General features: G+C 37.1%; 1 protein-coding gene across 3 annotated transcripts in view; it reads right to left on the reverse strand.

The window, feature by feature from the left end:
• Nucleotides 1-384: 384 nt before the first annotated feature.
• RPRD1B (regulation of nuclear pre-mRNA domain containing 1B) overlaps nucleotides 385-16,515 on the reverse strand; it is an 88,744-nt gene continuing 72,613 nt past the window's right edge. For 2 of the 3 annotated variants that reach the window (XM_044664305.1, XM_044664304.1), the window contains exon 7: nucleotides 13,053-13,439. In XM_044664305.1, coding sequence (XP_044520240.1) covers nucleotides 13,290-13,439 — 150 coding nt within the window. In that variant the 3' untranslated portion in view covers nucleotides 13,053-13,289. Of the gene's footprint in view, nucleotides 506-13,052; nucleotides 13,440-16,515 lie in introns of those variants that run through there. The other variant, XM_044664303.1, reaches the window with a different exon arrangement.

Consider the following 16,515-nt stretch of genomic DNA (forward strand, 5'->3'; position numbering starts at 1 on the left):
AGATTCACAGACTTACAGGTCATTCGGAATAATATCCAGATGTCTCTGGGTTCTTAGCCACTAGAGTGGCCCTGCTCTGGACAGGCCCTTTGAAGCTGAAAAGGGAAATACCAAAATGAGATTGTGGAACTGGTCGATGGGCCCCTGAGGTCTGGCAGTCCTTGGGAATGTTCACTTTCCCCAAAAGGCCCGGACCCTCTCCCCGACAGCGATCATCATCACAAGGGCTTCACAAACTATGCCAGAGAGATAGGAAAGGTTTACAGTACACCTCCTGGGAGCCAAGGGGTCTGCTTATCCAGGGTCTTCCTAAAGCCCTCACTTCAGGAAGAGTTTGACTGTAGCATTCTTCACTTTTAAACATTAACAATTTTGTTTCTATCAGACCTATCTTTAAGTACATTTCAAAGGCTGATTGAACTTCCTCCTCACAGTTGAAAAGACTCCAGCTCCCCTCGCCAGCTGGTCTTCTTTAAGGTAGCCAACTTTTCATCTGTTTCAGGATCTGCAACAAGAACATATTGGGTATTATTGGGTAAAGCAGAAACACCTAAGTTTTCACAGAATCTTAGGGTTGGAAGGAACCTGAGGGCCTCTATTCCAACCTAAACCTGAAGAGGAAACCCCTCTACATCCTTGACAAGGGACCATCCAACCACTGCTTGGTAACCTCCAGGGAAGGGGAAGTCATTATCTTCACTATATTTCAGGGCAGCTCATTTTACTTTTTGGACATCTCTAATTGCTTAATCCTACTTTTTGGACAGCTCTAATTGCTTAATCTAATTAAGTTCATCCAGTATTTACTTATGCCCCATAAGTGGTAGGCCTTAGGGCTAAAGTTAAAAAAAAAAAAAAAATCCCTGCCCACAAGGAGCTTACATTCTTCTGGGGAGAAGCATGTACACAATAGAAACAAATACACAATGTATACAAAAAAAATACAGGGTGCCCCAAAAAGCATTAGTGTAGTTTTAAACTATTAAAGCTTAAAACTTTACAGAGACTTTAGGGATGCTCTGTATAATAATTTCAGCAGGAGTCTGACAACTGGGAGAAATTAGTTAAAGCCTCTCGTAGGAGGCAGCACTTGAGTTAAGCCATTAGAGCAGGGGTCAACAACATATGACTCTTTCTGCAGGAGCCATAAAGTCAATTTTTTTCAGGTGCTGTTACAGGAGTGTGCACTGTTACAGGAGCGTGCACTGTTACAGGAGCGCGCACTGTGAGCACTGTACAGCTCTCATGAAATTACATTTTAAAAAATGTGGCGTTTATGGCTCTCATGGCCAAAAAGGTTGCTGACCCCTGCATTAGAGGATCTAAGAACCTCTTCTGGTCACTAACTTGAAAACTATTTTTCTGAATTTTCCACCCCCTGCTTCTAATTCCTCCCTCTGGGTTCAATCTCTTTTTCACCCTTTACATACTTGAAAATACCATCATACTGACCCCACGTAAATTCATCTCTAGGCTGAACATTCCTTCAAATGATGCTCGTATGACATAGTTTCCAGTCTCTTTACTATCCCACTTCTCCCCTGTCTTTGTAATCCTTCCTAAAATTTGGTACCCACAAATGAAACAGTATTCCAGATGTGGTCTGACCAGAAGACAGTGGTTTCATATCCTGTTCTGAATATATTCTCCATTACTTTCAAGCATATTAGCTTTTTCCTTTTTCCTCCTGCCTCAATAGACTAGCTTAGATTGAACTTGTGGTCCACTAAACTGTCCAGCTCTTTTTAAGATGAACTTTTCTAAAGCTGTATCAACCCTATCCTGTACTTATACAGCCGATGTCTAATTAGACTGTTTTCAAAAGTCACTTGAGGATAGCTTTTTGTTCCTACAACCCCAGGAATTAAAGGTTAAATGTACAAAATGACTACATGAAGCCCCTGTAAGAGAGAAAGCATCAAGTAGTAGAGTACCCTGAAGAAAGGTCAATAGATCGAGGCTCTGGTTCCTTTCCCACCATTTTATTAGCTGTGGAATCCTGGGCAAGCATGTCACTTTTCTGAGTCTGAGTTTCCTCATCTGTGGGATCACAGGAGTCAGATAGTAGGGAATGGAGAATTAAAATAATCATATTAAGTGGTATTTATATAGCATTTTAAGGCTGGACATTCATTATCTCACTTGTTCTTTGCCAAAAGGTCCAAGAAGTACAACTGAGAGGTTAAATGACCTCCTCATGGTCACATACTTGGTATCAGAGGTGAGATTTAAACTTGGTTCTCCCCTGCTTCAAGCACTTTTTCCATTACATCACACTACTCTCTAGTCCAATACTCAGTTACAAATGAGGAAATTGAGGCTTAAAAAGCAAAAGATTTGCCCAAAATCAATATGTAAAAAATAGAACCAGGATTGAAAGTCAGGTTCCCTGATTCCAAGTTCAGTGTTCTAAAATATTATTTAATAAAATAGGGGCCCTCTAATAGAGAACCATACAAATACCACCAACTGGCCCACTGAATCAAACCTCACATATCCAGGAATTCAACTAAGTAGTAATGGTGGTTTTATGCTCTATAATTAGGAGTAAGGAGTAAACAAGAAAACATACTCATTGCAAAGATAAAGTTTAAAAAATTAATTTTGAAAGGAAGTCTAAGTTTGGATCAAATTTAATCTACTCTACTGCACCCATCTATCCACCTTCAATCAGGAAGTCTTATTCAGAAGAATATCTCAAAGACCTTGTAAGATCATCACTCTCTAGTGACCAATTCTGGTCAGTCTACTTTACTTACTAAAGCAGGAAAGTAGACTCAATTAGACTTTCAAAAGGAAGTAAAAACAAAGGTTTTATTGGCTAATCTTCAGTTAATCAGAATGGCCCAACAACAATATGTAACTATGTATACCCAACAAGTTCCAACTAAAAACAATTTGTATAACAATTTATTTTCAGTTAAAAAAGTTTTAAAATTCATATGCTCAGCTAATTCCAAAAAAATTCTATGAAAGCAGGGCATTGATTTTTCTCCCTGACAAAGGTCTAAAAAAAGGAAATGAATTATTCAAGGTTACGCAAATTGGAAGTTTGAAGTTCTTGATTGTCAAATCTTCTTGAACTTCTTGAAGTTCAAATTAGAAGAAATCTTGAAACCAAGTTTTCTATTTCTTTGTCTGGGGCTCTTTCTAACCAGTACTGAAGAGACTGAAAGCTAATTTACATAAGAGAAGAGAGGTCTAACTAAAACTCAGCTGTCATAACATTTTCCCTTTGGGTCTTTTTTTTTTAAGTATCAAAGGGATAGGGGTAAGGGCTTGACCTGTGATCTAACTGGCATAGGATGAGGCAACTATGTCTACCATTATAACTTAAGAGGTTTAAGTGACTTGTTCAGAATCACTGTCAAGAATGTGTCAGAAGAGGGACTTGAAACTCTACCTTCCTGACTCCAGGTCTTGGCTCTTTAATTTACTATAATGCCTTTCCTTTTAGCAACAAAATGCTGGGGAAAATACTTCCTTGCAAACAAATGTGATGGATAATGAAATCTAGTCTCCCCTCAATGACAGCTCTGCATTCTTTTCCTCCCAATTAATAGTTACTTTATTTTTTCATCTCTGCTATTTTCCTGACAAGTTTTTCTGAAAGAAATATATTTTGTATATCACCTGTGCATTGGGCAACATTCTGGAAAATATGAAATGAGGAGCAGAAAGTTATAGAACCTGAGCTGGAAGAAATCTTAGAAACAGGGGTTCTTGACCTGAAATCCACCAACTTGATTTTTAATATCGACAGTATAACTAATTCCATTGATTTCTTTTGTATTTTTTTATTTTATGACTATTTTTTTTTTTATTCTGAGAAGGGATCTATAAATCCAGTCTGCCAAAAAAGTTCCAGAACACACCAAAAAGATTTATGAATTGCTGCCCTGGAGGTTAATCTAACCACCCTCTACAGGATCAGGTTTAAAGATGGTAATCCAGCTGCAGCTTGACTATCTCTTCATTGACAGTGAGTTGAAAGGAAAAAGTACATTTTAAACCTTAAAGTGCTACAGAGAAACAGGATCCATTAATGCTAATGAAGCAGCACATAAAACTCATAACCAGAAAATCTGGGTTCAAATCCCAGCTCTGTCACCCACTTAATGTATGGCTAAAGGTAAACCACCTAATTTCTATGCACAGCCATTTCCTTATTTGTAAAATAGGGAAAATATAACTTACATTATGGATACTGTTTTTGAGGAAAGATCTCGTGGTTTTTAAAATAGACCACTGAATTCCATATCTGAAAGGCATTATTAGAGATCTAGGCTAACTCCCTTGTCTTACAAATGGAAAAACTGTAGCCTGGAGGTTAAATATCATAGTCAATTAGTGGCAGTTGTGCCTCAGATCCATGTATCCTGACTTGTGCTCTACTGTACCATAGCTACCTGAGACATGTTAATTAGTATATTAAACCAAGTTCTACCTGCCTATAAATGAGATCCTAATTCTTCCCTCTAGGAACAGGCAGAACATGTCCAATTCCTCTTTATCCTAATGGCCTTTCAGATATTTGAAGATAGCAATCATGCCTCTACCCACACACCACCCCCAAAATCTTCTCTCATTTTTGGTACAAATTCTGTGAGATAATTCAACAGGTACTATCTAGGTCAGCTTTGCTCAGGGAGGCTTCAGGAAGGTAATCTGTCTTTAAAATGCCTTCCTAAGCCTCCAAGTGTTCTCTATTATCCTTAACCCATCATCTAGGGCAGTGATAGGCAAACTACGGCCCACAGGCCAGATGCAGCCTTTCTCCTTCATAATCTTTCAGTCATTAATAGGGTTTAGTATCACAAAAAAATACAAGAATTTTGTAAAATGCATCACTGTTATTTTTTAATAAATTATATTGACCTGCCTAAAGTGTTTTTCCTTTCTTTTGGCCCCCTTTTTAAAAAGTTTGCCCATCACTGATCTAGGGCATTGTACAATAATATCATTGAAGGAATGAGTCCCTGGTAAATGCTGAGCATCAGGAAAACCAACCTGAAAGGACCTATAGCCTATAAATTTACCATATTTTAAAAGATTATTATTTTCTAGAACATGTCTCCCTGATGTAGAGCTATAGTTTAGGGAAAAAAAAAGTTTTGCCACGCTAATCATCTAGGCAGGGAATGTGCAATGGACATTTAGAAAAATTCAAGCACAATAGTACACAACTAATGTGGTCATTAAATGTGACTATCTTCCTTATTAATTATGGTACTCTCAGAACTTTATTTGGCAACAAAGTTATCCTGTATCCCATTACTATGGATAACCCTTTATGTGCACATAGCTTATATACTTATTAAAGCATTTTTATACCACAAATATCTGGGCCTACTTGTGTTATGAGAAGAATGAACCTTTATTCAGGATAGTTGGATTTGGGCAAGACAATATTTTTTAGATGTGATCTTTCTATGAATCTCTCTAAGCTTCAGCATTTCCATCTGTAAAATGGGGATACTTTTCTTACCTACCTCAGAGTTGTGAGGAACCTCACAACTTGTGGTGCTAAAGAAACCTGCTAGTATTAGCATCATACTAGGCAGTTTGAAGGAAATCTAGTCATATCTAATCTAGCCTCTTATTTTGAGGCTCAGAATTTCACTTTCCTACAAAATGAGAGGCTTGGATAAGGTGATATAAGTTTCTTCCCAGTTCTCAAAACTAAAGTCACTGACTTCAGGGCATTAGAGTTATAACTAAAGAGGTTCTTTTTCTATTATACAATGATACCTCTGAGCACTGGATTTGGAATCCATCCCAAGGGTTGAAGCCTAGCATTGCTTACTTCTTATGGATGAATCACTTGGCCTTATGTGGCCTCAGTTTCCTCATCTTTAAAATGGAGTTGGACTAGAGAAAATCTTTGTGATATCGTGAGACAAACAGTAGTTATTATTCCCATTGAATAAAGAAGCCAAACTCAGAGGTTAAGTAACTTTTATGTAACTTTCAGTCATGCATCAGAATTTTTCTTCTGCCTCTAATCTTTCCACCAGGATGCCTCTTTAAACCTGAACTGGATAAAATTCTATTAATTCTGAAAAAGTCTATAGCTCCAACGAGACATTTATTAAGTCCAAATATATGAGTTTTTACTACGTAGGCGTGCCTTATTTTAAATATGGATGCTAACACTGAGGGAACCTTGGAAATAAAAGAAACAATCTAATCAGAACCCTATCATTTTATAGGTTAGGAAACTCAGATCCAGAGAAATGAAGTGGCCTAGGTTATCTGGGTCAGTTAATGACAAAACAACTCAAACCCAAGTGTTCTGACATCATATTCAGGGTGCTTTCTACAAATTATTCTCTCATTATAAAACAAGTCTGTTCTTTGTAGAATTGAATTAAGGAACCTAAGTTTGGGTCCTAATGCTGCCACTTATCATGTGACTTTTATTCTCTTTTGTTCTCCAGCTCTTAATAGTGATCCAGTATGAAATGAGGAGACTAAATAAAGTGATTTCCAAAGTCTAGCAGATGGCATCTTTTCTGGCCCTTTGGGCTGAAAATTGCTATGTGCTCCTGAAAAGTATCTTTTAGTTCAAAGCCTCACTTCACTTCATTTTCTACCCTACCACTTACGACTTCTATCGATATAAAGAAATCTTGGTAAGGAACTCCCTCTATTAATGTGGATGCTCTGCCATTTATAATCTTAGTGAATTGCACAAGGCACTGAAAGAGGTTAAGTGGCTAATAAGGGGCACATATGGAGTACTGTATTAGAAGAACTTGAACCTAGGCTTTCTTGACCATGAGGGATAGCTATTTACCATGCCATACTGCAATAGGAAGGTCACAGATGTTTAAGGTTTGGACCAACATCATATGGTCTCACTTTTTATAATCTTTTGGGGTTGAGGGTTACATAAGAAGTTTAGCTTCATCCTCATTTCATCTTAGGGGTACTGCCTCAATATCTAAAGTCCTCTGGACATTTGTAGATTCATGTATACATAGTAAAAGAGAAAAAGGTTACTCAAACTGATTTTCCAAATGAGGTTTTATAAATTTCAATTTCATAAAGATAACTTTAAACTTTGCATCTCTTAAGGTCACTACAGGGTTTTTAATATAAAGCAAGTATGGGTGCATGTGTGTCTGTATGTATATAATAGGAAGGATCCCAAGTGAGATTAAGTTCATCAACTTTTAGATTAGAAAAGGAACTCAGAAGGCCTGCATAAAACCCTTACCTGAGCAGGAATCCTTTCTACGTCATTCCTGACAAATGGTCAACCAGACTCTACTTATAACACACTAATGTTGGCAAACTCACTACATTTTGAGACAGACCATTCCACTTGGGGACAGCTTTATTAGGAAGTTGTCCTTTACAGAACAGAAATCCTCCTCTTTTAACTTGTACACATTGCTCCTAGATCTGTTCTCTGGGGTCAAGTAGTACAAGACTGTCCCTTTTCTACATTTCAAATGATCTGGTAAACTCCAAGTATACTATGCAATCTAGCCCCCTCTTTATACAGATGAAGGAATTACCTAGTCATTTCAGTATTCTGAACTCAGAGCTGGGACTAGATCTCAAGTCTACTCTCAATTATAATAATGTGAGAACTAAAGGGTAGGGTGGGGGCTCCCTATTATTGTATTCTATTCTATTTCTGCTTTTATAGCAAGGCCCTGAACAAAGAGCCTAAAATCCAAAATACTGAAGTGACAACCTCAAACATGGGCAAAAAGCCCTAAAATAAGTTTGTACCTTGAATAAAATTAGGGATCGCTAAGAAATGAAACTGGGTTTGGAGATCACAAGTATGTCTGGATTTCACAAGTCTAACATTTCACACCTGAGACTCATGTGAATGGCTACGGTCTCTTTCTTAAGTAAGAATTTACCTATGATTAAGGAAAACTACAAGACAAACTAACATTCAGCTTTTGGAATGCAACTCAGGATTTCACTAAACTATCAGCAAAATGTAGTCTTCCCTAAGATAAATTTGGGAGTTTTCCCACGTAAAGGAACTAAAAATAGAGCAACTGTCAATTATCCTAAAGTAATTTTTGTATGCCTTTTAGTGTCTAAGTCATTATTACATCTGAAATATCAACATATAAATAGGCAATAGTTAAGGATTTAAGAGCAACAGTTTCAATACAATTATTACACATAGGATGCTAGCTTAAATAGATCAATAAATATAATTTTTCTGTGCGCAGACCATTTTGCTGATATTTTTAAGATTGGGTTTAGAACCATAAAGGGTCTTAAAAGATTATCTACTTCAATTTCCTCATTATACAGATAAAGAAAATAAGGTTCAGAGAAGTGAACTGACTTGCCTAAGCTCACTGAGGTTGTGAGCAGCTCTGGTGAAATTCAAATTCAGGTTATTCTGATCTCAACCCAACACCCCTTCCACTATACCACATTAGTAGTAAGACTCAGAAAAAACAACAAAACAAAACAAAACAAAAAAAAAAAACTCAACATACTGCTAATTTTAGTGTTTGCTAAACCATGGGTGAAAAGATATTTTTAATGCCAAATAACTACATGAAGTCTAAAGAATGAAATGAGTTGGTTTTTTGGCTCCATATAAAACTGTATGGTTCTCTCTCAAACGTTATGATTTCAGGAAGTCAGTTGTAATCAGTGGTATGAAATAATGGTTTTTTAATTCACTCTGAGCCTTAAGAGTAGAAGAATGATTCCTAAATGAAGAATTCCACAGGCATGGTGGTGGAGGGTGGTGGTGGTAGTAGTGGTGGTGAGAAATGAGTTGAGTTTAATGAAATACTCTAAGAAAGAACAAGAATAGAGATCAGAAACTTGGGCTCAAGGATCCTAATAAACCATAAATGGATTGCTAGTGACCAAAGGATGAAGTATCTGGTTGCCCCCCCCACCCCCCTACTTAGAACTTACCTTTTCTGAAGATTAATTTTCTCCAGGCAAATCTATATTCTACATGGAGTCAAGGAACCATAGTGTTTAATACACAACCTCTTATTTCTTATTCCTTTTGAGGTATTTCACATATATGCACACACACACTCTCACAATGGCAAAGTTTCCAAGACCATAATCCTATACACCTCCGAAGCAATGCAAGACTTCATAAGCTAATAAATCATAAAATGTCAAAACTGAAATGGACCTCAAAGAATTTCTAGTCCAAGTCCCTCATTGTACAGATGGGAAAACTGAGACTCAAGAGAAGGGTAATAATTTAACCTAAGTTTGTTTAGTGAGACAGTGGTTTATACTACAATGCAGAGAAAATACAAATCCATCATGTAAATTCATATATTTACAGCTGGAAAGAGGTCTTAGAGACCACTTAGTGATAGTCCAAACCCCTCATTTTAGAGATGAGGAAACTAATGTCCTGAAGGGGTCCTTGCTTTTCAAGGTCATACAATGAGATAGTGGTTGAACTGGGATTTGAACCTTAGATGCCTAGTCTAATTCTCCTTTCACTACACTAGAATGCCTCTTCATTCTAACAGAACTAAAGACTCTTGCATGGTGCCATTTTAAAGAATGAAGATTTTTGAAACTTTTATAGTTAGATACTGAGTATCAAAATAATACATTCATCATCCTTGGGCAGTGAAGAAACATGAAATTTGGGACCATGCTTAATTTACATGTAATAAGCCTGTGTGCCTCAAATAAGACCTTATGTAACACAGCCTTATCTTGTAGCTACCAGTCTGTTGGCAATAAATTCTCTGCCTTCCAATCTTAGACTAAAATTTGAGTCACCTAATCACGTGGAATTATGTTTCATTATCCACAGACGTTACCTAACCATTGATACCTTCACATCAAAATATCTGGTTAGTGATGAAGTGTAATAAAGACAGAATATTCAGCCTGGAGCACATTCATCTCCTTTAGCAGAAAGGCTGAGACAATCCTAAATAAAGGCCCTTCCAAAGCAATCTAGTTATTTCAAACCCACATTTTTTTGCTAAAATTTAGAAAGTCACATCTAGTGAGGCCACCCAAAAAGGTCATCACTAAAGGTAAAAGTCAAGGTCAGAGAGCAAAAAGAAAACAAGAAAATATTTTTTGTTAGGGGTTGGGGGTGGAAAACTGAGGAAACAACCTTAGGGCTTGCAAATTATTTGGCGTCCTACTTCTAACTGTACAAAGAGGTGCTCTCTACATCAGAAATCCTGAATAACTCCCAGGAGACTTGTGGCAACAAGAGCTGGAATTAGGGTTTTAATGGGCCTCAGACTTGCTTCTAGGTATTGGGGGGAGGCAAGAGTCATTTCACTTCCTTCTGTCAGTTCCTACTTATTTACAATGAGGCTAAAACTATGGAAGTGCCTCTCTTGGGTATTGTGTGGTCTGACTAAGCAAGGATAATTAAGCCCTTGGAAAATAGCAAAAAACACTATCTGAGTGCTAAGTATTTATGAGCAACTAACAGCTATAAAAGCTCTTCAGAGACAGGATTCGGTATAGGTACAGTCTCTATGGGTGATCACTATATCACATTCCTTAAAAACAAAAGCCAACTCCTCTGTGGGAGGTAGGGCAGTGGAAAAAAGGCAACACATGGTCATTCAACAACACCCTCTTTATTCAAAAATATATATCTATGAGAGACATTTCAGAATATACTGCTACCACAAAAGGCAGCCTATACTTCTAAATAAAGTCCTAAATTAATATACAAATTTAAGCTTTAAAAATATTCTTTAAAAAAAAAAAAAGACAACCTTGGAAAAATCTGACCTCAAGAAGATTCCTTCAAGGTCCACAGAATCTCTTTGGGGAAAAAAATCCACCAAAAAGAATCCCAAATCAAAAAACAAAAACAAAACAAAACAACAAAAAAACCACCACACACACATACACACAGAGAAGACTTCATTTAAATTAATTAAACAAATGAATAACATGGGGATTGGGGGTGAAAGGAGGGTAAGCAGGGAAAGGGAAGAAAAATGAGAAAAAATGGAAAGTATTTCAATTAAAAAATAAACTTCCAACTTTCTCACAGAAAGTCTGCCCAAAGTAACAGTCTGGCTATCCCAACACTCATTTGTTTACATAATTGATAAAGGTCTTGGGTGTTTTCCTGTAATAATCATATAGTCAGCTGCTGGTAAATAAAATCTGGCCAAGGACAAAAAAATCTATTGTGCTCTAAATTTTTAGCTGAGCTAGTTGATCAGGGCAGAAATTAGGCCTCTTTGGGGTTGCTTTGTGGCTGATGGGGATTCTTTTTGGCAAAAGCACAGAATATATTCAAGATGTGTTTGTTCAAAAGCAAATGTCCATGTGGGGCAATATGATATTGTTTCACTATGACACTGCATGAAGAGGACAATATACAGTGTCACTAGCAGAGGAATCTAACTTGTAATCCTTCTGTTAAGGTCAATTGTCCCTGTCTTCTACAGGAAGAGAAATTTAGAGTTGAAAGTTTAACAGATGTGAAAAGGAAGAGCCTCAATGACAGTCTGATAGGAAGCACCAATAAGCAAGCACGTGGTTGCTATTCAAAATTTTAAAACTAAAAGAATACAGATGACAAGTTATACAGTTCAATCAAATGCCTTATATGATTTTACTGCTCTAAGAGTCATGGGAAGATGGAAGTTTCATCCAATGAAAATATCCCATGAACCAGGTATACAGGACATAGAAAAAGCTTTCCATTTATCAAATCGGTAGGGTATCTAAGTTGTGTTTCTCAAATAGCATCTTAAAGCTCCAGTGAGGCAGAAGTTCCCTACTATACACCCCTCTTTTGTAATAATACTGACTTGGGTGTCAGTATTATGACTCCTATTACATTATTAGGACAAATTGTTTTCTGCCATTACTGATGGCTTATTCTGGTTGTTTTGTTTTTTTTTTAAAACATCTTTAGAGTGGAATGGTTTATAATTTGCCAGCAGGACTACTTGTAACTAAAAGCAATATAAAAATTGCATCTAAACACATCAGAGAAGTTATAGCTATTAGCTGGCATGATAATGGAATTAAAACTTGAGTTAAAAAAACTCACATTTTCCCCTCAAAATCAGCTATTCAGGCATATCTGATGCAAAGTTTAGCATACCTTTCTTGTGTATATATATTCACATACACATGGATACACACACACAGGAGGCATGGATCAATATTCACAAACATGCAGTTGTGTGTGTGTGTGTGTGTGTGTGATATATGAAAGAGACTTCAAATTTAGACACTGAAATGTGTGCCCTTTGATTAAGCTAATTAGCTATACAGTGGACAACTCTTCATCTCAGACAGAACATCTCTACCTCAAAAAAAAAAAAAAAGGGGGGGGGGGGGCAGGGAGAGGTAATGTACTACAGCTACACACATCCCAGGCAGGGCCCACATTCTCAGCATACTTTGTCTAGTGAAGTCAGCTAGTCTTTTATCTTTGGAACGTCAATGATGCATTCCCCCATACTGACATGTTAAAAAAAAAAATGAGTGTGAAATAGATTTCCAGGAATCTGTTACATTAATGTGATACAAAGGCAAAGTGCAGATAAATGCAATCAATAAAAATGGCATATGTAGGGGGTAGGGTTGAAACTGACAACTTTAACTCATGCTTATGTAACTTGTGATTCTTATTAGTCTGTGGCAATAGCATTCTTCTGAATTGGCTATGAATTTCGGGCTCTAATTCATTTGCAATAAAATGTACCTAATATTTGCATATACATACTCACAGGTGTAAGAAAAGAAACTATAGATCTGACAAACTGCTCAGACCCCAGGCTGCTCCGCAGATCCCTAGTTTTTCCTTCAGGATGGGATGATGCCCTGATAAAGCTACTCTTTAAGTATGTGAAACCCTCATCTAACCTGGATAAAACCAATTCAGAAACAAAAGGCTGCTTTCCTAATAAAATGATGTAGTGATGAATTTAAATTTTTTTAAAAGCCTTCCAGATGTGTACATGATTTTCATGACTTCTTGGGGCAAACAAGAGCTAAGAACTGAAAAACAATTTGAGCATGAAAATGTGAGAAAAAAAGTTTTTCTTTCAAAATGTGTCTATATATTTTATAATCAAATTTGGCCTCCATGCCCACTCCTGCTTAATGAACACTCTCACTCTTCCCCTCAACATGAGAAACTGTACAAGCAGTAAGAGTGCACAGAGCTCTTGGGAGTCTATAGTTCCTTCCTAAATAGAGGGAGTGGGCTAGGAGGAAAATAACCAATCACTGGAAGACAATTTCCAGTCCCTGCTAGAGTCCTCTTCTGCTGGCACAAATGGGAATCTGAGAGCAGGCCATGTGTCCTAGTCAGTTGAAAACAGGTCACCAGCAGAGGGCAGGGGGGCCAAGCCACCTGTAACATTAGGAAGCAGCGACAGGTCTGGAAGGCTCTGTATGTGTGACTTCAGCTCCTTGCGCACTTGGGTTACCCGAGCAAGCTTCTGCTTATACTCCTAAAGAAACAAAAAGGATTAATCCTATTAATAAAGAAACTAATATTGATTGCTTGATAATTTACCCAACACTTCACTCCCATATACATGCATACTTGTTCCCCCACCATTAAACCCCACCACATCTTAACTGTCCACTTATACTCAAGAATCACAGAAGAATCTTAGTGTTCAAACATACGAAACCAAACTGCAGAACCATAGTCTATTCCTTCTACTACCACTTTAGTCCCTACCTTCAGGATATCATATATGCATTATTACCAGAGCTTCCCTAGCTTTTTCCTTTCTTTAATCCACCTTGAATAGTTATAAAACTAGTCTTCAAGATTTCTTTCATTCTGAGGTTCAACAATCTATAATAAATAGCTTGGCAAGTAGAAGCCCCTAATCCTCAGCTTAGATTCCAAGGGCCTATGTGGTATATAATTTAACATTCTAATCCAACTGCATTGATTATGGCTCTTTCCCATCCACTCTCTGCTCCTGTCAGGTCATTCTTTCCTCTGTCACTTCCCCCAACCCCTAGAGGTCATACTATTTTTCACTTTGTACCATTGCTAAGTCTGGTCTTACTTCCTCTAGATTCTCTAATTATTTGAATTCCTAAAGATTTTTTTTCTTTCTTAAATTCTACTATACTTATATACTGAACCAGTGATACTTGATTATATGCTATTATTTGCTACTCTCTAGTTGTTTATATGTGTTAGTTTTCTCTGTCCAACCAAATAACTTTCCTGAGGGGCAGGATCTTTTGCTAGCACCCCCAAGAGCATATATCAGGGCCCCAAATAATTATTGATTAAGTAGGTAAAGACCAGAGCAATGGGGCCTGTTATGATTCCTAGATCTCCCAGCTGAGGACCCACTCATTCTTAAGATTCTTCTCTCCAAGATAACTATAAATAGGAAAAAGGAAGGAATGGGAAAAGAAAAGAGGTGGGAGAGGAAGGATTTGGGGAGTGAGTCAATATGATACAATAGGAAGACCACAAGACTAGGGAGTTAGGAGACCTTAGTTTTCAATTTCAAATTGGAAGTCTATCATGTAGAACAAGAAATTAGAAATAGGTTTGTTTTGCCTTGATACAAAAGGTACTTCTAAGACCAATGGGTGGGAAAGAACAAGGGGATGAAAGAGTGGGTGACACGTACAAAGTTAGGTTCAACAGAAAAAAAAAGCTTCCTAAGAATAGAAGCTTTTCATAAGTAGAATGGGCATACTCAAGAGGTAAGGGAGGTGCCATCACCTAAAATCTTCAAATGTAGAATGGATAATCATTTGTATATCTTCCATCTACCACATTAACCAGTAAATCAAATCTGCTTTTAGGGGTCCCTAGTCAGTTCTGGTCCTTTGACAAAATCTTAAACCTTCCTTTTAATTATTTATTTTAACCACCAAACATTGATCAAAGCTACTTTTCTGCATTTACCTCAACTCAAATGCCTTTTGCTCTCTGGAATGCAGCATAGTAGAAAGAGTGAAATTTGGAGTCAAAAAGTCTGGATTCAAATTCCGGCCATACATACCACTTAGTACTCGTATACCCTTACACTTGAAAGTCACTCAACCTCTCTAGGCCTCAATTTTCTCATCTGCAAAATGAAAGGGCTGGACTAGTTGATCTCTAAGGTCCTTCCGGATGTAAAATATGACCCTATGAAGTAGCAAAATGACATGACCAAAGGGAGAAAGGTTAATGTACAGAATATTGGAGCTGGAAGAAATCTTATAGGATATCACAAAAATCTGATTTGGAAGAAACCTAAAAGCTCTTTTTAGTCTAGCTCATAACTGAAGTCAAATGTCCTCCTTTTACAGCATTCCCTGAGAAGAAGCCACCTAACCTAGACTCTGCTTGAAAACATAGTACACAGAAATAGGGAACCCACTACCTCAAAAGAGGTAGTCCATTCCACTTCTGGACAGCTCTAGTTATTAGCCTGACCCATTTGTTTTTATATATAAAGATAATCTAAATGACTTACCCAGTATCATAAAACTAGTCCAAACTAGGCAAATAGCAACACTCCCAAATAAGACCTTTTTTAAGACTTGATGAATTCTCCACCTTCCCTTCTATCTTGATTACATTTTCATTAGTTTCAAGAGCAACAGGAGCTTATCCAAATAGGATAATAAAAGTCAGTGTGAACTATGCTAATTAAAAACATGCATGAATTTAGGAAAAATATCTGTGGGTGTCATAGTTTTCAAAAACAACAAAACTGATCTCAAAGAAGCTAGATTTACATCTTTAGTAGGTGCAACTACAGATTTCCCTTAAAAAGCATGTATTTATATTGAACTTAAATGTTTAGAGATATATGAGCACATGCATCTGGGAGAACAAATGAAGTCAAACTGATATGAGGATGACATACATAACCCCCCCCCCCAAATAAATTCAAGAATTTGTTATAGGACTTCTAAAAGGTCTCACACAAAAGAATGTACATATTTAGTAAATATTTCTTCTTATATAATCATCTACATAATGCTGGTAACAATTAAGGGCATAATAATGACAGAACTAATCATGTATTTATTAGCACTTTTGAATTTACAAAATACTTTGCCATTCATTATTCTCAACAGTCCTTGAAATTATGTTTTTGAGGGGAGGAAACAAGTTCAGAAAGTTCATATGAAGTTGACCAAAGTCAAATGGTATTAAGTGGCAGAATCAAGGCTAGAAGTCAGGTGCTTGACTTGTAATCCAGTTCTCCTTCCGCCATGCCATACTGCCTGGTGAACATAACCAAAAATGCAACCCAGTATAATTCTAGTTCTTGGTCTCCCTCTATAGTCACTGTTCTGATTCTTAGTCAAGCCATGGAAAGGTTTTGCCTGACTGCCCTGATAGAATCACTTTCTACACAATTCAAAAGTGGTAGGAAAACACTCAGGAGAAATGAACAATAATTAAATCATAAAGCTCAATCTTCATTTGGGCAGTGGTACAGAATGCTCCTTTGCTACAGGGTTCAAGATTATTTGTCCCTGTACTCTTTGAACTAACAAAATCTGAAACCACGAAAAGCACATCTAGTCTTAAGAATTCTTTCT

This window comes from Gracilinanus agilis, chromosome 2 (assembly GCF_016433145.1).
Source record: "Gracilinanus agilis isolate LMUSP501 chromosome 2, AgileGrace, whole genome shotgun sequence".
In the NCBI taxonomy this organism is placed as follows: domain Eukaryota; kingdom Metazoa; phylum Chordata; class Mammalia; order Didelphimorphia; family Didelphidae; genus Gracilinanus; species Gracilinanus agilis.